General features: G+C 52.5%; 1 protein-coding gene across 1 annotated transcript; it reads left to right on the plus strand.

The window, feature by feature from the left end:
- Positions 1–12,386: 12,386 nt before the first annotated feature.
- Positions 12,387–16,538, plus strand: Thy1 (Thy-1 cell surface antigen). Its single transcript, XM_090319335.1, has 4 exons — positions 12,387–12,493; positions 14,724–14,783; positions 15,097–15,432; positions 15,896–16,538. The coding sequence occupies exons 2-4, from the start codon at positions 14,747–14,749 to the stop codon at positions 16,006–16,008; spliced, it is 486 nt and encodes a 161-aa protein (XP_090175461.1). The 5' UTR covers positions 12,387–12,493; positions 14,724–14,746; the 3' UTR covers positions 16,009–16,538.
- Positions 16,539–21,197: the final 4,659 nt, after the last annotated feature.

The following is a 21,197-nucleotide window of genomic DNA, read 5'->3' on the forward strand; positions in this document are numbered from 1 at the left end:
TCCCTGTAGTGGCCTCAGCTCTCCTGGTCCTCCTCCACCCCTCCCCCACACACATTCCTTGTTCTGACTTCTTTCCAGGCTATTCTAACCCATCAAACTCCTAACCTTGTGTTGTTCTCTGGAAATTTATCCTAGGAACCCTTCTCCTTCACACTTCCAAGGTCTCCCAGGGTGGAGTCCAGCCTTTCGACTCCTGACACTTTAGTCCTCCATTCACCTGCACCTCCTCACAGTCCAATCCTCCATCTACCTCAACCTCCCCACATCCTCCAGCCCTCCACCCATCCCCTCACTCTCTTTATCCAGACTTACAAAGATAGCCTCATACCAGTTCCTGTCTAGGGATCCTCTCTCATACCCCCTCTCCCTGACTTCCTGCTGCCAGTCACAGAGCTAGGCAACGGCGCAGAGAGAATGGACTAACTGAGCCCCAGGGCCCTGGGCAGCATCTTGACCTAGCAAGAATAAGAAAAAAACAGAGGCAAAGAAGACACTTTCAGAACATCTTGCCTCTGTCCCACCCAACCCACATCTAGTGGCCCTGGAAAGAGGATCTGCAGATGGGACCTGACTAGGAATTAACAACCAATCAGAATGGTGTGGGATCTGACCAATAGAATGTTACCTTTCAAAACACCTAATCATAATAGGAGCAACCAATCAGAGCACAGCCCAGGGTATAACTAACCCCTAGACTCAGCCACCTAGAAGACAAGGGACCTAGAGGCTGCAGCAAGTCTGTGGGATTCCTGAGGTAAGTGCCTGAGGAGGCTGCAGTGCAGTGGCTGCTTTGGAGCTGCAATGCTGACAGGCATTGTTCACCAGTAAGCTGCAACACTGGAAAGTGATGTCTGCTACAGGGCTGCAACCTCACTGATCTTTATGCCAAGAGGGCACTACATGCAACAGAAAAATAAAAATCCCAAGTCAATCCTCCTGAGGTTAATTAGTGAGCAGGCACTGTTCCAGAAGCTTTTTCCTCTGCCATCCCACTTGCAGCAGCCTCACACTTGAGAGCACTTATGCCCATATATTTTGGTTTTGAGGAAGGTCATGTTAGGTAATGCAGGCTGGTCTCCATATCAAGAACAGAACTCAGTGTAAGATTGTTTTAAAATTTCCAGCCTCAGAAAAACAATTCCCAGGCCAGGCACTCGTGCTTCATGCCTATAATCCTAGTTACTCAAGAGACTAAGATCTGAAGATTGGGGTTCAAAGCCAGCCTGGGCAGGAAAGCCTATGAGACTCTAATCTCTAATTAACCCTCAGAAAACTGGAGTGGCTCAGTGGCTCAGTGATAGAGCACTGGCTTTGAGCTTAAGGAGCTCAGGGACAGCACCCAGGTCTTGAGTTTGAGCCCCATGACCAACAAATTTAAAAAGGAAGGAAGGAAGGAAGGAAAGAAGGAAAAGAATTTCCCACCTCTGTAGGTTGGTAAAATCTCAGAGGGGCATGGGAAGACAGACCTAAATTGAGAACTTACATCTTGGGTCAGCAGATCCTCTCTGATTGATCAATTTTCTTATACCTAATTTGCATAGGGTACAGCAAATCTGAATCTAAGACCTGAGACTTTGTGACTTAAAACAGCAGCTGCCTCTGGTCAAGTCCTTTCTTGTCTAAATAAAGCTTTTCTAACTCTATCCTTTCTCATGGATCTCATCTCGGAGTTCACAAAACAAGAACTCAAGAAAGCAGCAGCAGCAGGACGCAGTAAAGTTGTAACGCTACACTTGCAGCATTGCCTGCTGCAGGGCAGCAGGATTTCTGTAACTCTAGGCTTTCACCACCTCAAAAGAAGAAGAATCTGTGTCAAGCACAGCAGTCGTGTTGCTCTCCAAGCAAAAGACAAACAACTGGAGCCTACTCCCCCTCAGCCAAATGGAATGGCTGTGCATGCCTCTACCAGCTGAGATCTTCCCTCCCCTGTACTTTTGCACAAGCAGTTGCCTTTGGAGCCGTTTTGGCTCTCTTTTCTCTTTCACCTTTAGACCAGCCAGTAGTGGCCTTCTCTGAGCGAGCCCCCATCTCTTCGGAGCTCACAGAAGACACAGTACTTGCCTTGTGCTGACATGATCACCCTAGCCTCATAGCCACTTGTTTTTTTCCAAGTGACATTTCTAGCTTTGTAGCCTCAAGGCCCAACACAGATGGCAGAAGACTTTAGCCATTAGGGATCCCCAGATTTGCAACAGCTTAAGATAGCCAGATCCCATCACACACTCAGACTTTTGGGGACTCTCATAGAAAACAATACTTTGGGGAAAATGCCAAGGTAAGTAGACAAGGTTGCCCAGAGTTGGAGATGAAAGAACTCTGCACTTGCCCTTCTCCAGGCTCCATCGGTGTATGTGATCAGCACCCCAGCAGGCCAGAAACCTGTCCTGACAGCCCACGTGGGAATCTGACTCCTGGCATACTGCTAGCACTCCTTCCCCACCGGGACTGAAGCAGCCGCGTGGTCTTTCCCAGCTTGGAGCCATCGCCCATTACAGGGCATTGGCTAAATCTTCCAGCCTGAGAATCACACAAGGACGGTTCTGAGGATGCTCTGCTGGACTCCACTGTTTTCCAAGGCAACTACTAGGGTCTGTCCCTCCAACCTCACCCTGCCCATCCTTCCCTGGAGTTGAGCAAATAGTCAGAGGCATCCTGGAGCAAAAGGTTGAGCTCCCCCCGCCCCCCACCTACACACACACACACACACACACACACACACACACACACACACACACGGCCAGAAGAACACCAGGACCATGTGATGTTCTTCCAAATCCTTTTAATTTCATTAATGGCCTAATGGAATGAGTGGGGGAGGAGCTAGCAAGTCAACTGGGTACTGGTGCTGCTGTGAGCTCAAGTGCCATGCTCCAAACCCCTGTGACTTGCCTGGTGCAGTGAGGCTCTCCATGGGTCTAGAACTCTACACTTAAGAGGAGCTGCAAGCTCAAAGTTTCCTTAAGTCATTGTGTCTTCAATAAGAAGCTGATGGCCTGGATTCATCCTAGAGAGTTCCACTCCTGATTGAAAAATGCAATCTGGCCATTAACAAAGGAGCTTTGATGATGTACCCAGTGGCAAAAACATCCTTTTCCCTGGGAGCTAACCAGTTAGGAGAATTTGTGTGGGCCAGGAGGCTGTTTGTTTTGTTTTAAGTGGCACCGGGGATTAAAGCCAGGGCCTCATGCATGCTAAATGAGGATCTACCACTTAAAGCTATATTGCGAGCTCTTTTAACAGAAGAATGTGTATTCCATAATGTTTGGGGGATCTCTGAGCAAGGGGATCATTGTCAGTAGAGTTTCTGGTGCTTAGCAGTAAGCAAGATAATTAACCTTGAACAATTTACAAACCAGGGATTTGATAGGATGCATGAATGGATAGATGCCCACATGGACGGATGTATAAATGGGTGAATGGATGGATGGATGGAACAATGGAAGAATATATGTATGTATGAATACATGGATATATGAATGAAGGTAAATACCTTCCCTTTTTGCAAATTCCTCCCTTTCAGCATTATCCCAAAAAAAAGAGCCAAATCAATCTCTGGATACTTCTCCCCACCATTTTGACAGCTGAATAAAGGTTTGGTGACATTAGGGGGATAGGAAAGGAGGCGATATCTCAAGGCTCTAGACTGTATGCGAGTAGAGAGTCTTAGCCAGAGTATCTAACCTAGTAGTTTTCTTTTTCTCTTAATTAAAGCAGAAGAACCTTACAGACCAGCCAATCAGAACAAGCAAATTAGCCATAGACTTGATTGGTGATGTCTTGGTAGCCATTTAAAACTTTGCATGGAAGGAGTGGGGGGAAGGAAATGGGGACCAAGACATGAGAAAGGGTATCAATGTTTGTGAAGTAATGTACCTTCTATCTGGTGAATATTATGTAACCCTTCTATTAATTACAATAAAAAAATATATGGAAAAAAAAACTTTGCATGGAGCCAGATGTGGTAGCTCACACCTGTAATCCTAGCTGCTCCAGAGGCTGAAATCTGAGGATCAAGGTTCAAAGCCAGCCTAGGCACAAAAGGACCTGAGACTCTTATCTCTAAATATCTTCTAGAAAATGGGAGGTGGGTCTTGGCTCAAGGGTGGGGTGGTAGCCTTGAGCTGAAGAGCTCAGGAACAGAGCCCAGGCTGAGCTCAAGCCCCATGACCCCCCTCAAAAAAACTTTACATGGAATATTACCATAAAAAAACTCACAGATTTTATATTAAAATATAAGATAAAAATATCTGGAAGCTGGGCACTGATGGACCACTCCTGTAATCATAGCTACTCAAAAGGCTGAACTCTGAGGATTAGGGTTTGAGGCCAGGCTGGACAGGAAATCCATGAGACTCTTACATCCAGTTAACCACCAAAAAGCCAGAAGTAGAGGTATGGTTCAAGTAGTGGGGCACCACACTTAAGAAAAAAAAAAAAAGTTCAGGATCAGTGCCCAGGCCCTGAGGTCAAGCTGAGCTCAAACCTAAAAAAAATAAAACTGAGAGTATTATAGCCATTCGAAGAGTCACTAAAAACTCCAATGAAGTGCCATGTGTGCAACACAAACAGACCCAACAGCAGCCTGACCTCTGTCCCACCCTGGGCCACACAGCCCTTCCCATCCACAGCTCCAACTCCATTCCAAGCCACTGCCCTTTCCACAAAACAACCGTCTGCTGGGGAGGCATCTATGGTGCATAAGCCATAGATAATGAATGAGAATGCACTCCTAAGTGCAGCCATACCTGCGCAAGGCGGCTCTGAAGGCACACTAGGGAAAGAAGGCTCTAGTGCTGAGAGCAGATGCTCCCGGAGCCTTCCTGAGGGCCGGATGCTTGAGCTGAGCCAAGGGGTGTGTGACATCATCTGGCAGAGGAGAGGAGAAACAAGCCCTGCAAAAAAGGGAGTGATGAGCCTGTCGAAGGCTGCTCTCATCCAAAATCCTAGCTACTCAGGAGGCTGAGCTCCGAGTATCCCCCCACAAAGGCAGCCCAGGTAGACAAGTTAAAGAGACGCTTACCTCCAACAAACAAGCAAAAAGCCAGAAATGGAGGTGTTCCAAGTGGTAGAGCACCAGCCTTGCATTTAAAATAAAAAGCCAAAGGCGAGTGTCCAGGCCTTGAGTCAAGCCCCAGTATCAACACATATCAATAGAGGAGGAGTAAGGTAGGGGGAAGGGGAGGGGGAGGGGGAGGGAAAGAGAGGGAGAGAGGGAGGGAGGATGAGGGCATGAAAGAAGCAAGAGCTTGGACAAGAGGGCCATTGTAACTCAGAGCCTAGCTAGGGGTTTCCCAAAATTTAAAACGAACATCCTTTAAAAGAAAATCATAGACTTTATTTTGCAGAGCAGGTTAAGAGTTCTGGCAAAATGGAGGAGGGAGTAGAGGAAGTTCCCATAAGGCCCCTATCCATGCTGGCCGCCTCCTCACCATCAGCATCCTCGGTGAAGCCACATGAACACAGCACTACCACCAATGCCCATAGTTTACTCTAGGCTTGGCTAGGACAATTTCATATTCTACGGAGCTTCACACACAAATACTGACTCAAGCCACCACTGTGATATCACAAAGAACCACAAAACCATTCTGCAGTAAAACTGCTCCTCACATCCTCCCCTCGGTTCTCAGTAACTGCTGGCTTTTTACTGTTCAAAAAAATAGAAAAAGAAAGCATTGGGCTGGGAATGTAGCTTAGTGGTAGAGTGCTTGCCTAGCATACATGAAGCCCTGGGTTTGATTCCTCAGTACCACATACACAGAAAAGGCTGGAAGTGGTGCTGTGGCTTAAGTGTGAGCAAAAGCAGCTCAGGCACAATACCTAGACCCTGAGTTCAAGCCCCAGGACTGGTACACATACACACACACACACACACACACACACACACACACACACACACACACACACAGCCATCTTGGCTACCTAGTTTTAATGCGTTCCAGCCTGAAATAATGTCAAGACTCCATCCTCCAAATTTAAGCGTCAGCAGGCTGTAGCATAGTGGTGGCATATACAAGATACCAGGTCTGACCTTCAGTTCTCCATGCACTCATTCTTTGTTATGTAAAGATAAACTTAAATAATCCCCTGATACAACAGTCACATTTTTAGAATCCACAGATTGAAACTATGTTAGACACATCTGCACTTTGTATGTATTATTAACTATAATGACCTTTACATAGATTATTCATATCCCATGTTCTTGATGCTAAAAAAAGACCCAGATGATGGTACTTGAAACATACATGAATTCACAGATGGCAGAGGCAGGCAACCTGAGGTCAGAGAGCTGGCTAGGGGATTTTCAGAGGGACAGAGGACTAGTGTATCTTAAGATGATCCTTCTGGGGGCCGGGAGTTTGGCCTAGTGGTAGAGTGCTTGCCTAGCATGCATGAAGACCCGGGTTCGATTCCTCGGTACCACATACATAGCAAAAGCCGGAAGTGGTGCTGAGGCTCAAGTGGTAGAGCTCTAGCCTTGAGAAAAAAGTCCAAGGACAGTGCTCAGGCCCTGAGCCCAAGCCCAGGACTGGCAAAAAAAAAAAAAAAAAGATGATCCTTCTGGAGACTGGAGGCGTGATAGAATCATTGGCTAGCATGTAGGAGACCCTAGGTTCAAATCCCAGTACTGAAAAAAAATAGCAAACCAAACCTTTCAAGCTGGGCAGTGGTGGCTCACACCTATAATCTTAGCTTCCCAGGTGACTGAGATCTGAAGGCTTCAGTTCAAAGCCAGCCCCGGCAGGAAAGTCCAGGAGACTGTTGCCTCCATTTAACTGGCAGAAAACTGGAAGTGACACTGTGGCTCAGCGTTGGTAGATTGCTAGCCTTGAGCAAAAGCAGCTCAGGAACAATATCCAAGCACTGAGTTCAAGCCCCACAACAGACAAAGGATGATCTTTCTGGGCTGCATCCAAAGTTAGACACCAAGATTCTCTCCAGTATCCCTGGAAACTCACAGTACCACCACATTCAGACAACCTGCCCAAAAGCCATGTTGACATCCAATCAAAATCCTTATGCCACCAGGTGCAGTGGCTCTTGCCTGTAATCCTAGTTACTCAGGAGGCTGAGGTCTGAGGACTGAGGTTCAAAGCCAGCCCAGCACTAAAGACTGTGAGACTCTTATCTCCAATTAACCACTAGAAAATAGGAAGTGGGGCTGTGGCTCAAGGGGTAGGGTGGTAGCCTTGAGCTGAAGAGCTCAGGGACAGCACCCAGGCGCAGAGACCAAGCCGCACAACCAACATCAACACCACCACCAACACCAACAAAACCCTTACCCAGGTTATGTTTCCATAAAGAAACGTGCTTTAAATAGCAAAGCTGGGTGACTGTGTCTCCTACACATTGCACTTTGGGGAGGAGAGGAGGAAGGACACATCCATCATCATTATCCTTCCTGTCCTGCCAATGAGCAGCAGGAATGCCTCCAACATAAAGAAAACATTTCCAGTTTTCGCCCCTTGCCCCTGTGAGAGTTGAAGCATCTACCCTACTTTGGCATGGCTGGACCACGGCAGCTGCAGGATGCTTCATTTACATATTGCAGTGCTACTGGCTGAAGCCAGATGGCAAGGGATTCTGGGTAACCACTGGTCTCTTCCCCAGGAATCAGAGGTATCAGGAACCTAAATTCAGGAGGCATCAGCTTGCTTGCAGAGCAGTTTTTCCAGATGTGGCCTGTGGCCGGTTGTAGCTACAGTGGCCTCTGACAGTTGTGAGATCTCTGCCTAGTTTTTTACCCCAAATATCCTATAAAAAAAAAAAAGCAACTGTGCTTAGATTCCACAAGGATGGGTCTTGTTCATTCCGGATCCTGCCAAAAGGAGAAAAAAAAAAAAAAAAAAAAACCTGCTAATTCATTTTCCCTGCACTGCAGAAACTGAATCAGGTCTCCAGCAGCTATTGTCATGCTGCGCACAGCCCTTTCTGTACCCCCACCCCCACCCTGGGTTGGTGCAGACTGAGAAGAGCTGAGCTCAACCAAACCAAAGAACCAATGGACCAGGCAGCCCCACAGGCCATGTCCCCGAGAATGTCTGCCAGGATCCACTGCCCAGCAGACTCAAGAAAGAACTGACCAGAAGGCTGGTCCTGGCCTTCCCAGAACCCCAGCAGCATCCCTCAGCACCTGAGCTATGGTAGGCTGCAACCTACCTCTCCTATTGGAGGTGGGCAGGTGGGAGAAACTGTGAGCTCTGGTCACCATGGCAAGTCACCAGATAACTAGGCATAGCTCTCTGCCTCAGAGCAGAGCCCACAGAAGTTCAAACCTACTCGTCCAGCCTCACTCACCCCTCCCCTTGCAAACCAGAGTAGAGGCTCTTACTTAGCTTCCTCCTTCTTGTACTGCTGATAAGCCTTTGGCTTCCTGGTGTGGCAGATCTCTTCCTGAAATCTAGGAGAAAATAAGCTGCCTCACTGGAAGCCACCTCTGATCTGTCAATCTTGCCATACCTAAATAATCACAGCTCCACAGTGAGAAGAACAATGATTTATTATTCATTGCAAGGCTCTATGGCTTATAATAATCTATAATGAATAATAAAAGATATAATTGTGACTGATAATAATGCTGAAACAATGACTTTAGGCATCAGCTCCACCTTCTTCTGGAACTGGCCTCACCAGGTTGCCAAGTCTCCTGGTTGCCAGAGCTAATGGGTGCATTCATTGCACATCACTAGCCACTTCCCGTGAGGACACGCCCGTGTCTGAGGTGTCATCGGTGTCACTTTCCAGGTTCCATCCCTAGGGGCCACTCCTCAGATGCTCCTCTGTAGACGATGCTCCTGTAGGTGTGCTTTTTAGGATCACCTGCACTCCAGGTGATCATTTCCACTGAACCGGAAGCAGCTTTAGGACACCTTCCCTCCCTCCCACACAGGTCACACCGGCATCTCAACCCCAGCCCCACTCACGCTAAATGCACGGTCTTCTCCCCTAAAGCCATGTCCTCCTGTCTTTTCCCTCTTTCGGTGAGCTGTGCCAGAAACCTGAGCATCCCGTGGCATGCAGCTCAGGTGTCCCCTTCCATCTCATACTCCTCTGTGTTCACCCCACACCTGGTTCCTGTCACCCTTCCAACCCCACCCTGAGGCCACAGCTCCCACTAATCCATCCCAAATGCTCCGCCATAGTGCTCCCTGCTTAGGAGAAACTGCCTGTATACTGTGCCTTTTAAATCCAGTTCTTTTTTTAATGATCTGCTTTTTCTTCCTTCCCCAGCCTCACCTCTGGTCCTGCCCTGTCCCTCAGTGCATTCTCCAGCTACATTAGAGAATCTGAGGACCTGCAGTCCAGTTCCCAAATACTCTTCATACTCTTGTTCTTATTCCTGCTTCCGATATAGCTTGCTTGAGATGATAGCTGGGCATGGTAGCTCACACCTGTAATCCTAGCTACTCAGGAGGCTGAGATCCGAGAATCAAGGTTCAAAGCCAGCCCAGGCACAAAAGGACCAGAGACTCTTACTCTAGTTAACTTCTAGAAAACAGAAGTGGGACTTGGCTCAAGGGTAGGGCTTGAACCACAGCACCACTTCTGGTTTTCTGGCAGTTAATTGGACTTTCATGCCCAGGCTGGCTTTGAACCATGATCCCCAGATCTCAGCCTCCTGAGTAGCTAGGATTACAGGCGTGAGCCACCAGCACCCAGCTAACTAGTCACATTTTAAGAGAACTCTGAAGATCCACAGAAAGTAGCTTTTATTTTTGCCAAGTAAAGACATTAAACATACACACACACACACACACACACACACACACACACACACACACACACCATCAGATACCACGACATGAGAAAAGTGAAAAGGAAGGTATAACCTGAGAATGGAAGTGTAGGAAAATAGAGAAAAATTAGGCCTCAGTATTATGTGTTGTCTTGACATCTGATCAACCACCCCTCCCCTGACCAGCTGTAAGGTCTCCAAACAACCTCCCTGATCCCCAGGTTCCTGCCAATCCCCCAGGCCTGTTCCCCACCACAGTGAAGAATTAGTCAAACTGCAAGTCATAACCTCCTACAGAAAGCACAGCATCCCACCTTCTGATGCTACCAGGCCTGCCTCCCACAGGTCCTGGCTGCCCACGGTTTGAGTGTGAGCCCTGTGTGTGATCATTCACTGTGGGCAGTGGCCCCCACCTGGACTGCATGTGTGGCCAGTAAGCTGCCACTGATTGCATTTGTCTGTGGTAGAGTGTTTTCTCTTCTGCCATCCCCATAATCTCCCTGGAAAGCCAAAGAAAGTGGCTACCTGGCAGCTCCACCAACTGGTGAGGTAAGCTGAGTAGAGGTGTGAGGAGCCAGGCTGGAAGCCCTGGAGAGCCCTGGGCCTTGAGTTAGGAGACCTGAGTGCCACCACCGTGACATGAGGGGTAGCTGTAACTCTGCCAGCTCAGCGAGACTGTCTGGCGGGACCATGAATGTGAAGCATGTGGTGGCTGCTCCCCGCTTGGCTGTCCTAAATACACATGCATTTTCAGAGAGGTTTGTACTCCATGTGTCTCTAGCTGGGGCGACAGGAGATGGTGGAAGAAGGATCTTAGGGGCTAACAAGGCGGCCTGTCTGTCAGGAAATCTTGCTTTGACTGCTTCCTTCCAGCTTTGGGGGCTCAGCCCTGTCCATCAGTAAATGGGAGTCATTAAATCTCCTCATGTGTACCATTCTGGGTCCCCTCCCACATCCCAGATTGTCTCATCTGAGCCCTTAATGCCACATCTTGCTGGAGCCGACGCACCCCTGCACACTCAGACGGGCACATCCCCCTCCCCTTCCTGAAGGCAAAGTGCCTGGGGACCCAGAAAGTAGGTCAGGTCCTCCTAACCTTACCAAAAGTAGCACAGTTAAGCCCTTCAGTCAGACACAGGGTGCAGGCTGGGAAGGGAGCATCCAGGACCCCTGCTAACCAGATTCTCAACATCCACTGCGGTTAAGAGGCCTCTGGGTACCCACATCCAAGAGAGAGAGAAAGGAAGGAAGGAAGGAAAAGGAAATGGAAGGGAAGGGAAGAAAAGGACAAGGAAGAGGAGAAAAAAAAAAACACAGAAGAGGCTGGAAGTACATGGCTCAAGTAGTAGAGCACCAGCCATGAGTAAACAAGCTGAGCAAGTGGAAGGCCCTACATTCCAACCTTAATTCTAGAAGAACCACCATAAACAAGGAAGAGGCAGGCAGGCTATCCTATGGTGAGGGATGGGCTTCAGGGACGCAGGAGGATCCCATCAAATAAACTTTTGTTTAAAAACAACCCCCCCAAAAAATCACTGCCCCTGCTGGTGTGAGGGATAAGCCATCTAGAACGAGCTGGTTTAAAAGAAAAAGAGGAGGAAAAAGGACTCCTGGTGACCTCGGTGGGGTGGATAAGATATCCCAGGGGACCAGAGGGAGGGCTGCTCCTTCCCAGCTGACCAGCCCTGCCCTCTTGCCCCATGGTTCCCCCTCCCCTCTCCCACTGGGCTCCAGGGTGGCTGGGAGTGGCCGGGCAGGGGCGCTGGGGGCTTGGGCCCCTGCTCTTGCCTGTTTGAAGTGGAAGGGCTGGGAGGGGGACGGGGGAAGGTGGGCCAATTGTCGGGGGGTGACATGGCCCTGCATTTCATGTGACCAGTGCAAGCGGCAGAAACCTGGACGGCTCCTTCCTTCGTCAGTGCTCCTAGCCGGTGGGAAGAGGGAAGGCGCCAGCCGGGGAGCTAAGGGGAGCACGGGTGACCCCCTGTGCTGGGGGAGGGGCGGGGGAGGACTGGGGACCCGGGGAGATCCAGAGGGGCCGCCAGGCCGTCGGCTTCCTCTGGAGAAAGAAGGGGGTTTTCTGAGGTCAAGACCTCTCTCAGGAGGGGTGGATGGAGAAGGGCTCCCGCCCACGAAGGGCCTCGGGAGGTGGCCCCGCTCCCCTCCCCTCCTCCCCTCCCGCCCCCCTCCCGCTCCCCTCCCCTCCTCCCCTCCCTCCTCCCCCCCCCTCCCGTCCTCCCCCCTTCTCCCACCCCCCTCCCGCCCCCCTCCCATTCTCCCCTCCTCCCCTCCCTCCGGCCCCCCTCCTCCCTCCCCTCCTCCCCCTCCCCCCCGCATGCGTTATTTTTAGGTTTTCCTCGGGTTTTCCGGAGACCGGGCGGGAAGAAAGGGTGACATTACAAGGACCGCCAGCACCCGGGGCTGGGAAGCGGTGGTGTCACACTGCGGGGCGCCCCACCTCGCCGCCGGGCCCGCACGCGCCCCTCCCCGCCAGGCCGACGGCCCGGCCGCGTTCCCACACCCAGGCGCAGCCCCGGCCTCCCCCTCCCGCTCCCGCTCCCCCTCCCCCATTCCCTCCTCCCCTTCTCCCCCGCCCTCGTCCTTCCTCCTCGGCCTCTGATTGGCTGACGCCCGGGCCCTCCTCGCTCCCCCTCGCCCCCACCCCGGGTGAAAACTGCGGGTTCGGTGCGGGGCGCAGCTACTGGAGGCGGCGGGTGGAGAGGAGGCTGCGGCGGCCGCGGACCCGAGCGGAGCCAGGTGAGAGGTGGAGCCGGACGGGGCCCCAGCGTGCGGGGGTCCCCGCCGGGCGCCGGTCCACGGGCGCCCCGAGAGCGGGGCGCAGCGGGCGCCGCCAAGCCCGGGCCCCAGGACCTCGGGCTGAGACTGGGCACCGGAGGAGAACCGGCTGGAAGGACACCTGGGACAGCCGAGTCCGCGCGCCCCCGACCCCCCAGTGCAGCTTGCCAGGACGGGGCCGGGGGCCGAGGCGGGAGCGTGGCAGGCTGGAGGGAAGCTCCACGCGAGAGCTCGCGGGGAGCCGGGTGCAAACGCCCGCACCCAAGCCAGGAAGCCGCAGCGCCACGGGAGGGGGCTGGGGGGCCGACGGGGGAGGGGAGGCCGGGGTGAGGCCGGCGGGGCAGAGCCGGGGTAGGCGCGGGACATCCACGTCCTGCTCCTCGCCCAGTGCGCCGGCCACTCCCCGGCGCTCGGCCCCTCCAGCCCCGCTCCCCGTCCTCCCTCGCGGCCCGCGCCCCCGCCCCGCCCCGAGTCCTCGAAATCCAAGCCCCGTGCCAACTCCGGTTCTCGGCCGCGGCGCCTGGCCGGGGCGGCAGCTCCACCTCGCCCGGCGGACGTCGGCGGACGCGGTCCCCTCCGGGTCCCCTCCGGGTCCCCTCCGGTCCCCGGCCTCCGGAGCGGCGCGCGTCTTGCGCACCCGGGCGCACGCGCTCTGGCGGGCGCCCGTCCACCGCCTCCCGCGCGCACCGCCAGCTCCCGGCTCCAGGTCGCCGGGACGCGGATCCAGGCTAGGCGGGGAGGGGGGGAAGCCGCCCTGGGAGCACCGGGCGTGCGGGAGCCCTGCTGGCGCGGGCGCCAGCCCCACGCAGGCCGGCCTCGACCCGCGGCGGACACGCCCCGGCCGAGCGGGGTCCAGCCCCGCGCTGGCCAGCGGTCATTTGTCTTCCCCGGGGACTGATGCCAGGGCTTGAACGCTGAGCCTCTCTCTCTCTCTTCCACTCGAACCATGTCTCCATCTCACCTTTCCACATTTTTCTTAATGTCCTACCGCAGCCCAGTAAGATAACTGAGGTTCGAAAAGCTTCATTCATTCAATCAGTCTTTTCCCAGCACTCCTTCTGGAGACAGCGGCAGAATCGAGAGTTCCAGGTCAGATGGGGATGTACCCAAGACTGTCTCCACACACACACTCACACTAACAACCAAAGGTCCACACATTCGCGAGATGGAGGCTGAGAGGATCTTGGTTCCAAAACAGCCCTGGGGAAAAGGCTCGCTGGCCGCCATCTCCATGAGCTGGGCGTGGTCAGGCTCTAGTCCCCTCAGCTACCAGGATCTTGTATGAAGAGGAGAATACTGGACCCTCCTTACCTAAAAGGTCGGGGTGGGGCTTCAGCGGTAGAGTGGAGGGTAAGGATATGAACTCAACCTCCAGTGCTGCAAAAGTAGGAAAGGAACATATTCATAAATACGGTCTAGACTTCTACTACGTGCCAGGAACTGTTCTCAGGCACCGAGGATTTTCTTTTAAACAGGGAATAGAAGTTCCTGAGGAAGAATTCGTTTAATAGACATAAAAGTGTTGTTTTGAGAAGTAAGTTGGGCACCGTGGCTCCTATGTGAAATCTCAGCACTTAAGGATACAGAGTTGTGGAAGCAGCCCAGACCACATTGTGAGTTCTAGGCCAGCCAGAGTTACATAGTGAGACAGACTATCTCAGCCCACAGAAAACCATTTAAAGCACAAAGAGACCCTGCTCTGACAAAGAGTAGTAAATGTAATCACTTAAAAGTCACTCAGCTAGGAAGGGCACCATGGTCACAGACAGACAGACAGACAGACAGACAGACACACACACACACACACACACACACACACACCATTCCGTGGTATACTCCTTCCCTACTTTCCTTGATGACAGGGCCAATACCAGTGTCACCTTCAAAAGCAAATGGCACTGGCAGCTCAAGCCTATCATCCTGGCTACTCAGGAGGATCACAGTTCAAAGCCAGCCCAAACAGAAAAATCCCCATGAGATTCTTATCTCCAGTGAACCATTCAAAAAGAGGACTTGACACAGTAGCTGAATGCCTTGAGCAAAAGAGCTCAGAGACAGAGCATGGGCCCTGAGTTCAAGGCCAACAACTGACAACAACAACAAAGAAAGCAGGTGTCAAGGGGAGGGGATGGAGGGAAGGACTCTGAGCCCCAACCTTCTCTCCACTGATTCCCATCTGCTCCCATCCCAGATCCAGAACAAAGCTCCTGCACCATGAACCCAGCCCTCGGCATCGCTCTCCTCCTGGCAGGTACTGGGCAGGGCAGGGCAGCCTCTTCCTCACAGCCTCAGCAGTGCAGAGGCATCACAAAGACAGCCCCAGCCTAGGGGACCTGCCTGTCTGGGGAGGACTGGAGGAGCACAATTCCCTGAGCCCCACTGTGCTAGGGACTTGAAATTTCCATATGGGGACCAAGAAGTCCCCTTTTCTGGACCCCTGGGGTGGGAAGAGATATTCACCCTGCGGATAAACTCCCTGCCAGGCCCATGCCCACTCTTCGGGAGGGTAGGGACCCTGTCCCAAAGGCTCTCCCCCAACTAGGAGGAGGCACCGCTGGTGCCAGTCTTGCAGGTATCTCAAGGGCAGAAGGTGACCAGCCTGACTGCCTGCCTGGTGGACCAGAACCTTCGCCTGGACTGCCGCTATGATAACACCACCAACTTGCCCATCCAGTACGAGTTCAGCCTGACCCGGGAGAAGAAGAAGCACGTGCTGTATGGCACGGTGGGGGTGCCTGAGCACATGTACCGCTCCCGGACCAACTTTACCGCCAGGCACAACATCAAGGTCCTCTACCTAGCCAACTTTACCACCAAGGACGAGGGCATCTACACATGCGAGCTCCGCCTCTCCGGCCAGCCGCCCACCATCTCCAACCAGAACGTCTCCGTGCTCAGAGGTGAGACCTGTCCGCAGCAAGGCCACCGAGGCCAGGAGAGCCAGAGTGGGGGGGGGGGCTGGGGAGAAGCAATCCAGTGCACAGCCAGCAGTTCCCATAGCTGGGTCAGAGGAGAAGCCCGTAGCCTTTCTCCTTTCTGTTCCCCAACTGCTACCTGCCCCCTAGGGTACCACTGCCCAGCCTGGGAGTGGAGGAAGGAGGTCAGGCCGAGCCATCACACCTGATCAGAAGCATGTCACTTGGGCCTTTTCTGTTCTCTCCAGCTGAAACACTGACTGGGACGTCAGCTTAGCTAACCCTTCGCCTAGCTTTCTTGGGATGATGTCTAGTACAATTTTTGAAAGCTGCTTGGTCCAGGAGCTCAGGAACCTGCAAATGAGAATAAGGGTTGGAGGCTGGTCCAGGCCTTTGTCCTGCCTGGGGCCCCATCACTCATTCCCTTCACCTTATCCTCTCTCCACAGACAAGCTGGTCAAGTGTGAGGGCATAAACCTGCTGGCTCAGAATACCTCATGGCTGCTGCTGCTCCTGCTCTCTCTCTCCCTCCTCCAAGCCACGGATTTCATTTCCCTTTGACTGGTTTGGCCCATGGAGGATATAGGAAGCCTCAAGACCCAGTGCAGAGACCCTGCTTCTCTGAGTTGGCTGACCCCCCTCCCCTCAGCCCCTCACACACCTTGGGGAGAAGTGGGGACCCCATCCCTTATGAGGAACCCCAGTGCTGCATGATGCCACCCACCCTGCCACACTACCACCACCCTCTCCGCACACCACTGGCTGTCTTTTTGTCTCTTTCTTCCAGAGCTGCTTCTGCCTGGTTTATTTAGAGTTTATCCTTCCTTTTCATTGGGAGTTTATGACCAGGGAAGCCAGGGTTGGGGACCTGATGGAGAATGAGGTCATGTGATACATAGGAAATGGCGGGGGGGGGGGACTGCTCTGAGAGAGGCCTGATGAGGAGGGCTGGGTGTGCATGGGCCTGGCATGTGCCCAAGAAGGATGCCTTGAGACCCTGAGGTGAAGGTACCCCCAAGCACTTGGGGCCTGTCACGTAAGGGTGAGGACAGAGTCCCCACGAGACCCAGACCAATGATAATAATAATAATAATAATAATAATAATAATAAGCCCCTTCTTGACACTGCAGAAGACTGTGGGGAGCTTGGGACAGCCCCAAAGCAGTAAAAATGCAGCTAATGGAGGCTGAGGGAGGGGAAGAGGGGTCCTTCAAGCCCTCCCTCCTCACGTATGCTAAGCATTGGCCTGGGCATCACTGAAGATGGGAGGTGGGCAAGCCCCCTCCTAGGCCATCCCAAGCCTCAGAACTCGATAAGGGGGGAGTCCTATAGATGTACAGTTGTACCCCAGTTTCTAAGAGAGGTTCTTCCTTCCTTCCCTTCCCCCACAGCACCAGCACTCTGGCTGGGCCTGTGTCCTCCCAGACCTGCCCCACAGCCTGCCTTTGGGGCCTCTGTGGGACACAAGGTAGACCTGGAGACCCCAGGGCCACGCACTCCTCTGGAGACTGCTATTAGAAATTCCCCTCTCCCTGCCGCCTTTCCCCCCACCCCCAGCAGCTCTGCCTGTCCTTTGACCATGTGTGCTGCCCCCATAGCTTACAGCATCTCACTGAGGAAAAAGAAAACCACACAATAAAACCAGGCCTCTGGAGTCTGTCTGCGTGCGCCTCTGTTTTGCCCCTCTGAAATCCCCCTAATGCCTGGCTGTGTGTCTGTGGCAGAAGGTGCAGGGGCCTGCATCCCTCCCAGGCCTCTGCCCCTCCCATTGCTGGCTGGCCCCTGCTGATGACCTGTGCCCAAATGAGTGAGTGGCCTCTGCTGACTCACCACTGGCCACCCGGCCCGTTCAGCCGAGTGCAGAGGCCCACCTTGATCCCTCAGCCCCCATGGTTCTAGAACACCCCCTCTCCAGTCCCACCTACAAGTAGGAAGACAGTGTGCCCGCCGGTAGCAATGGCCCCAGGACCAGGGTGGCAGGGCAAAAACATTGGAGCCTTCAGTCCAACAGCCGTGGCCAAAAAAAGGGCTAAAACACTGTCCCCTCAGAAGTGGCTGGGGAATGCTGGCCCCATCTCTGGCTCTCCTAGGAGCCAGAGGAACATGTGAATAGACATGGTGGGGGGCAGTCTGCGGGTGGGCTAGATGGGGACCCCAGCGTGGGAATGGGTTGTAGTTGTACGAGCTGGCAAACAGCCTGAGCCGAGGCCCCGCAGCCTGGGACTGCAGAAGAGAGGCTGACTCATGTATTCAGCCCTGGGCAGCACGTTTCTCTAAATTAATGCCACTTGCTCCCTCCTCCTCCTGCTACCTCCTTGTGTCTGCCTTGCTCTGGGCCCTGTCGTGGCCAGGCCCAAAGAGGGCAGGGTGAGTCCACTGGAAGCACGGCCCATCACAGCCATTGGCTGGAGTGCTGTGACCAGGCTAGAATGCTCCCGAAGGTCGGGCTCACGGGGCAGCAAGGCAAGGAGCAGCCTCTGCCTGGGAGGGAGGCTGAGGAGCGCCGTCCTTCAGGCACTAAGAGGTCAAGCTCCAAGGTCTTTCTAGATGAAACCAGGAAGCCGGGGGACCCTGGCACCTGCGCCCTGCCTCTTGTGTGTCTGGTGTCTTCCCTGACAGGGAAGGCAGGAAGAGTGTTCAGTCTGCCTTCAATGGTGTCTGAATTCTGGTCCCACCATCTGGTGGCCACCATGGCCTCCCGTGATGTGGTCAGCTGCCCAGCAGCCTACCCACCCCCCAGCTGCCAGAGCCCCAACTGCGTCAGAAGACTGTGCCCTTCCAGTAGAGGGCCTCCTGGGTATCCCCACCACCTGCACAGGTATAGCTCACACTCTTGGGGCTCTGTGTTCTCTGATGCCAGCGACGGCCACCACTCTGCCACTTGAGGGAGTCCTGCTGCCGTGTACAGGCCATTTAACCTACAATTGCATTCATTAAACTGACCGAAAGGAAACAGCAGATCCTGGGGTGCACAGCCACATTGGAGGACCAATGGCTGAGCGCTGGGGAGAACCGCAGCCACCGCCAGCCTCACACAAAGTTCCACGGGCTGGGGCTGGACTGGACAATAGATATGAACTTTCTGAACGAACACACTCCATGTGTCTGACTTCAGGAAGGCAAGGCAGAGCACAAAGGTTCTGGGAACTTCTCAGTCCAGACACCTGAGGTGAGGGTCAGTAATTTCAGCCCAGGAATGCTTTGAGCTCTGACACCTCAGGGCCCAGACAAGACGAGGCTTCGCCTCAGGGCTAGGCAAATTGTCTCCCTTGTTCTTTTTATTTTTCTTTCTTTCCAGACCTGAGGCTTGAACTCAAGAGTCTGGTCACTGTCCCTCTGAGCACTGTCCCTGAGCTCTGCTCAGGCTACCACTTCGGCTAGTGGCTAACATTCCACTACTTGAGCCACTTTTGGTGCCACTTTCAGCTTTTTCTGGTGGTTAATTGGAGATAAGAGTCTCATGGGGCTGGGATGTAGCTCAGTGGCAAAGCGCTTGCCTAGCAAGTGCAACGTCCTGGGTTCGATCCCCAGTGCCAAAAAAGAAAAGACAAAAAAAAAAATACAGTTAAAAAAAAAAAGTACCTTTTTCTTGGGTGCCAGGAGTTTGGCCTAGTGGTGGAATGCTTGCCTAGCATGCATGAAGACCTGGGTTCGATTCCTCAGTACCACATACCTAGAAAAGAAGCTGGAAGTGGTGCTGAGGCTCAAGTGGTAGAGCTCTAGCCTTGAGAAAGTCCAAGGACAGTGCTCAGGCCCTGAGCTCAAGCCCAGGACTGACAAAAAAAAAAAAGTCTCATGGACTTTCCTGCCTGGATTGGCTTCCAACCACGGTCCTCAGATCTCAGCTTCCTGAGTAGCTAGGATTAGAGGCAAGAGCCAACAGCACTCAGCAACCCCTGTTCTTTATTTCCTTTCTGTACTCTCTTCAGAGGAACACAGCCACCCCATCCACAGGGCTGAGTGATGCCTGTCACCCAGCAAGCCACCCACATGCCCAGAGCACAGCTATATCAGCATCTCCAAAGATGTCTGTTCTGGCCATCTATGCATGGTCCCAACAGGCATGGAGCAAATGGATCACAGCCTCAGTTGTTTCTCACCTTCTGTCTCTGGGTGTGGTAAACACCACTGATGTCCTTTCTCGTTCTCCTCTCTCCTCATCTCTACCTAAGCGTCTGCTGGGCCAAGATTCCTTTCTCACACAGTACCAGGTGACATTTAAAAAGGATGAAAGAACACAGAAAGAAAGGAGAATTACAGGCGGGGCCTGCTGGACAGTCAGCAGTAAAACCAGGAAAGCACTGCCACCACGACCCCTACAGGAGCAGAGGAGAAAACCACGGGAGGTCAAAACATTGCTTATCATTTAGAAGTATCCATTGGATTTAGCAGCTAGGGGATCAATTACAGCTGTGTAAGAGAAGTTTCCTGCAGTCTGAGAGACAGAAGACATGTAGATAGATGTTGCATAGACTGGGAAGCAGGAAAAAAAAAGAGTACATAGTTCTACCAAACAAATTGTGGAAAAAAAGAGAGCTAGAGCTTCACTTAGTCTTGATGGTGCATATCTGTAATCTCAGGACTCAGGAGGCTGAGGCAAGAGACTGGAGTGTTTGAAGCCAGGCTGTGCTACATAGCAAGACTCAAAAAAAAAAAAATAAAAAAGCCTAGCACTAATGGCTCATACCCATAATCCTATCTACTCAAAAGGCTGAGCCCTGACAATCATGATTCAAAGTGAGCCCAGGCAGAAAAGTCTGTGAGACTAAGGCAAAGCATTCTGAGCAGCCTGAATTCAAGCCAGCACCTGAAAGAAAGAAATATGGTTGTCTCTACCATTTTCATCCCTCTCCTCCCATTCCTTCATGAACTCATCCACAATCAGGCTTTCACCGGAAGTATCTGGCCAAGGTCACTAACCTTCTAACTCAATGTTCAGACTCATGTCACTTGATCTCGGTGCAGCATTTGACAAAACTGACCTTTCCCTCCTCCTTGGTGACCCCCTTCCCACCCACCAGCATCCATCGTGTGCCCTCTCCTCTTCTCCACTACAACGTCGTTCCTCAGTTTCCCAGAAGGGAAATGGAAGCCACTTCCATTTGGAAGCTCCAGGATTCAGGCCTCACCCATCTCTCTGTCTACACTTGCCCTCTTGGCAATCTCTTATGGTTTTAAATAGCATCCATATGCTGATGATTCAATCTCATATCTGAGCCCAGACTTGAACATCAACTGCTTTCCTGATATCTCATTAAGTGCCTAACAGACATCTCAAATTTATGATGCATCCAACCAGGCTCCTGATCTATCACTACCACCACCACAACTCACTTCTTCCATGGCTCGCTCCTCCTCAGAGAAGGTTCAGGAGGGAACTTCCTTTCCTTTCATACAGTGATGCATAAGGAAACCCTGGGACTCTTCATTCAAAACACAGCCAAAATACCTCCACACCTTTTTTTTTCAATGCCAGAAATTAAACCCAAAGCTGGACGCACAGTAGTCAAACACTCTATCACTGAACTATATCCCCCATCTCTTAGAATCTAGCCACTTCTGATTGCTTCTTCTGGTAACCCAATAACCCAAGGCCACCACCATTTTTCACCAGATGAATGTAGTCACTTCCTCAATGGCCTCTGACTCTTTCCAGATCTGTTTCCCACATAGTAGCCAAAAGGATTTTGTTAAAAACAAACATCAGTGGGCTGGGAGTTTTGCCTAGCATTCACGATTCCTCGGTACC

This window comes from Megascapheus bottae, chromosome 27 (assembly GCF_031878675.1).
Source record: "Megascapheus bottae isolate mThoBot1 chromosome 27, mThoBot2.hap1, whole genome shotgun sequence".
Taxonomy (NCBI): domain Eukaryota; kingdom Metazoa; phylum Chordata; class Mammalia; order Rodentia; family Geomyidae; genus Megascapheus; species Megascapheus bottae.

Excerpts from the sequence above, each read along its gene's own strand:
- Thy1 (XM_090319335.1), top strand. The coding sequence starts at position 14,747 with ATGAACCCAGCCCTCGGCATCGCTCTCCTCCTGGCAG. Across the intron at positions 14,784-15,096 it reads CATCGCTCTCCTCCTGGCAG|TCTTGCAGGTATCTCAAGGG; the intron begins GTACTGGGCAGG and ends CGCTGGTGCCAG. Across the intron at positions 15,433-15,895 it reads GAACGTCTCCGTGCTCAGAG|ACAAGCTGGTCAAGTGTGAG; the intron begins GTGAGACCTGTC and ends CTCTCTCCACAG.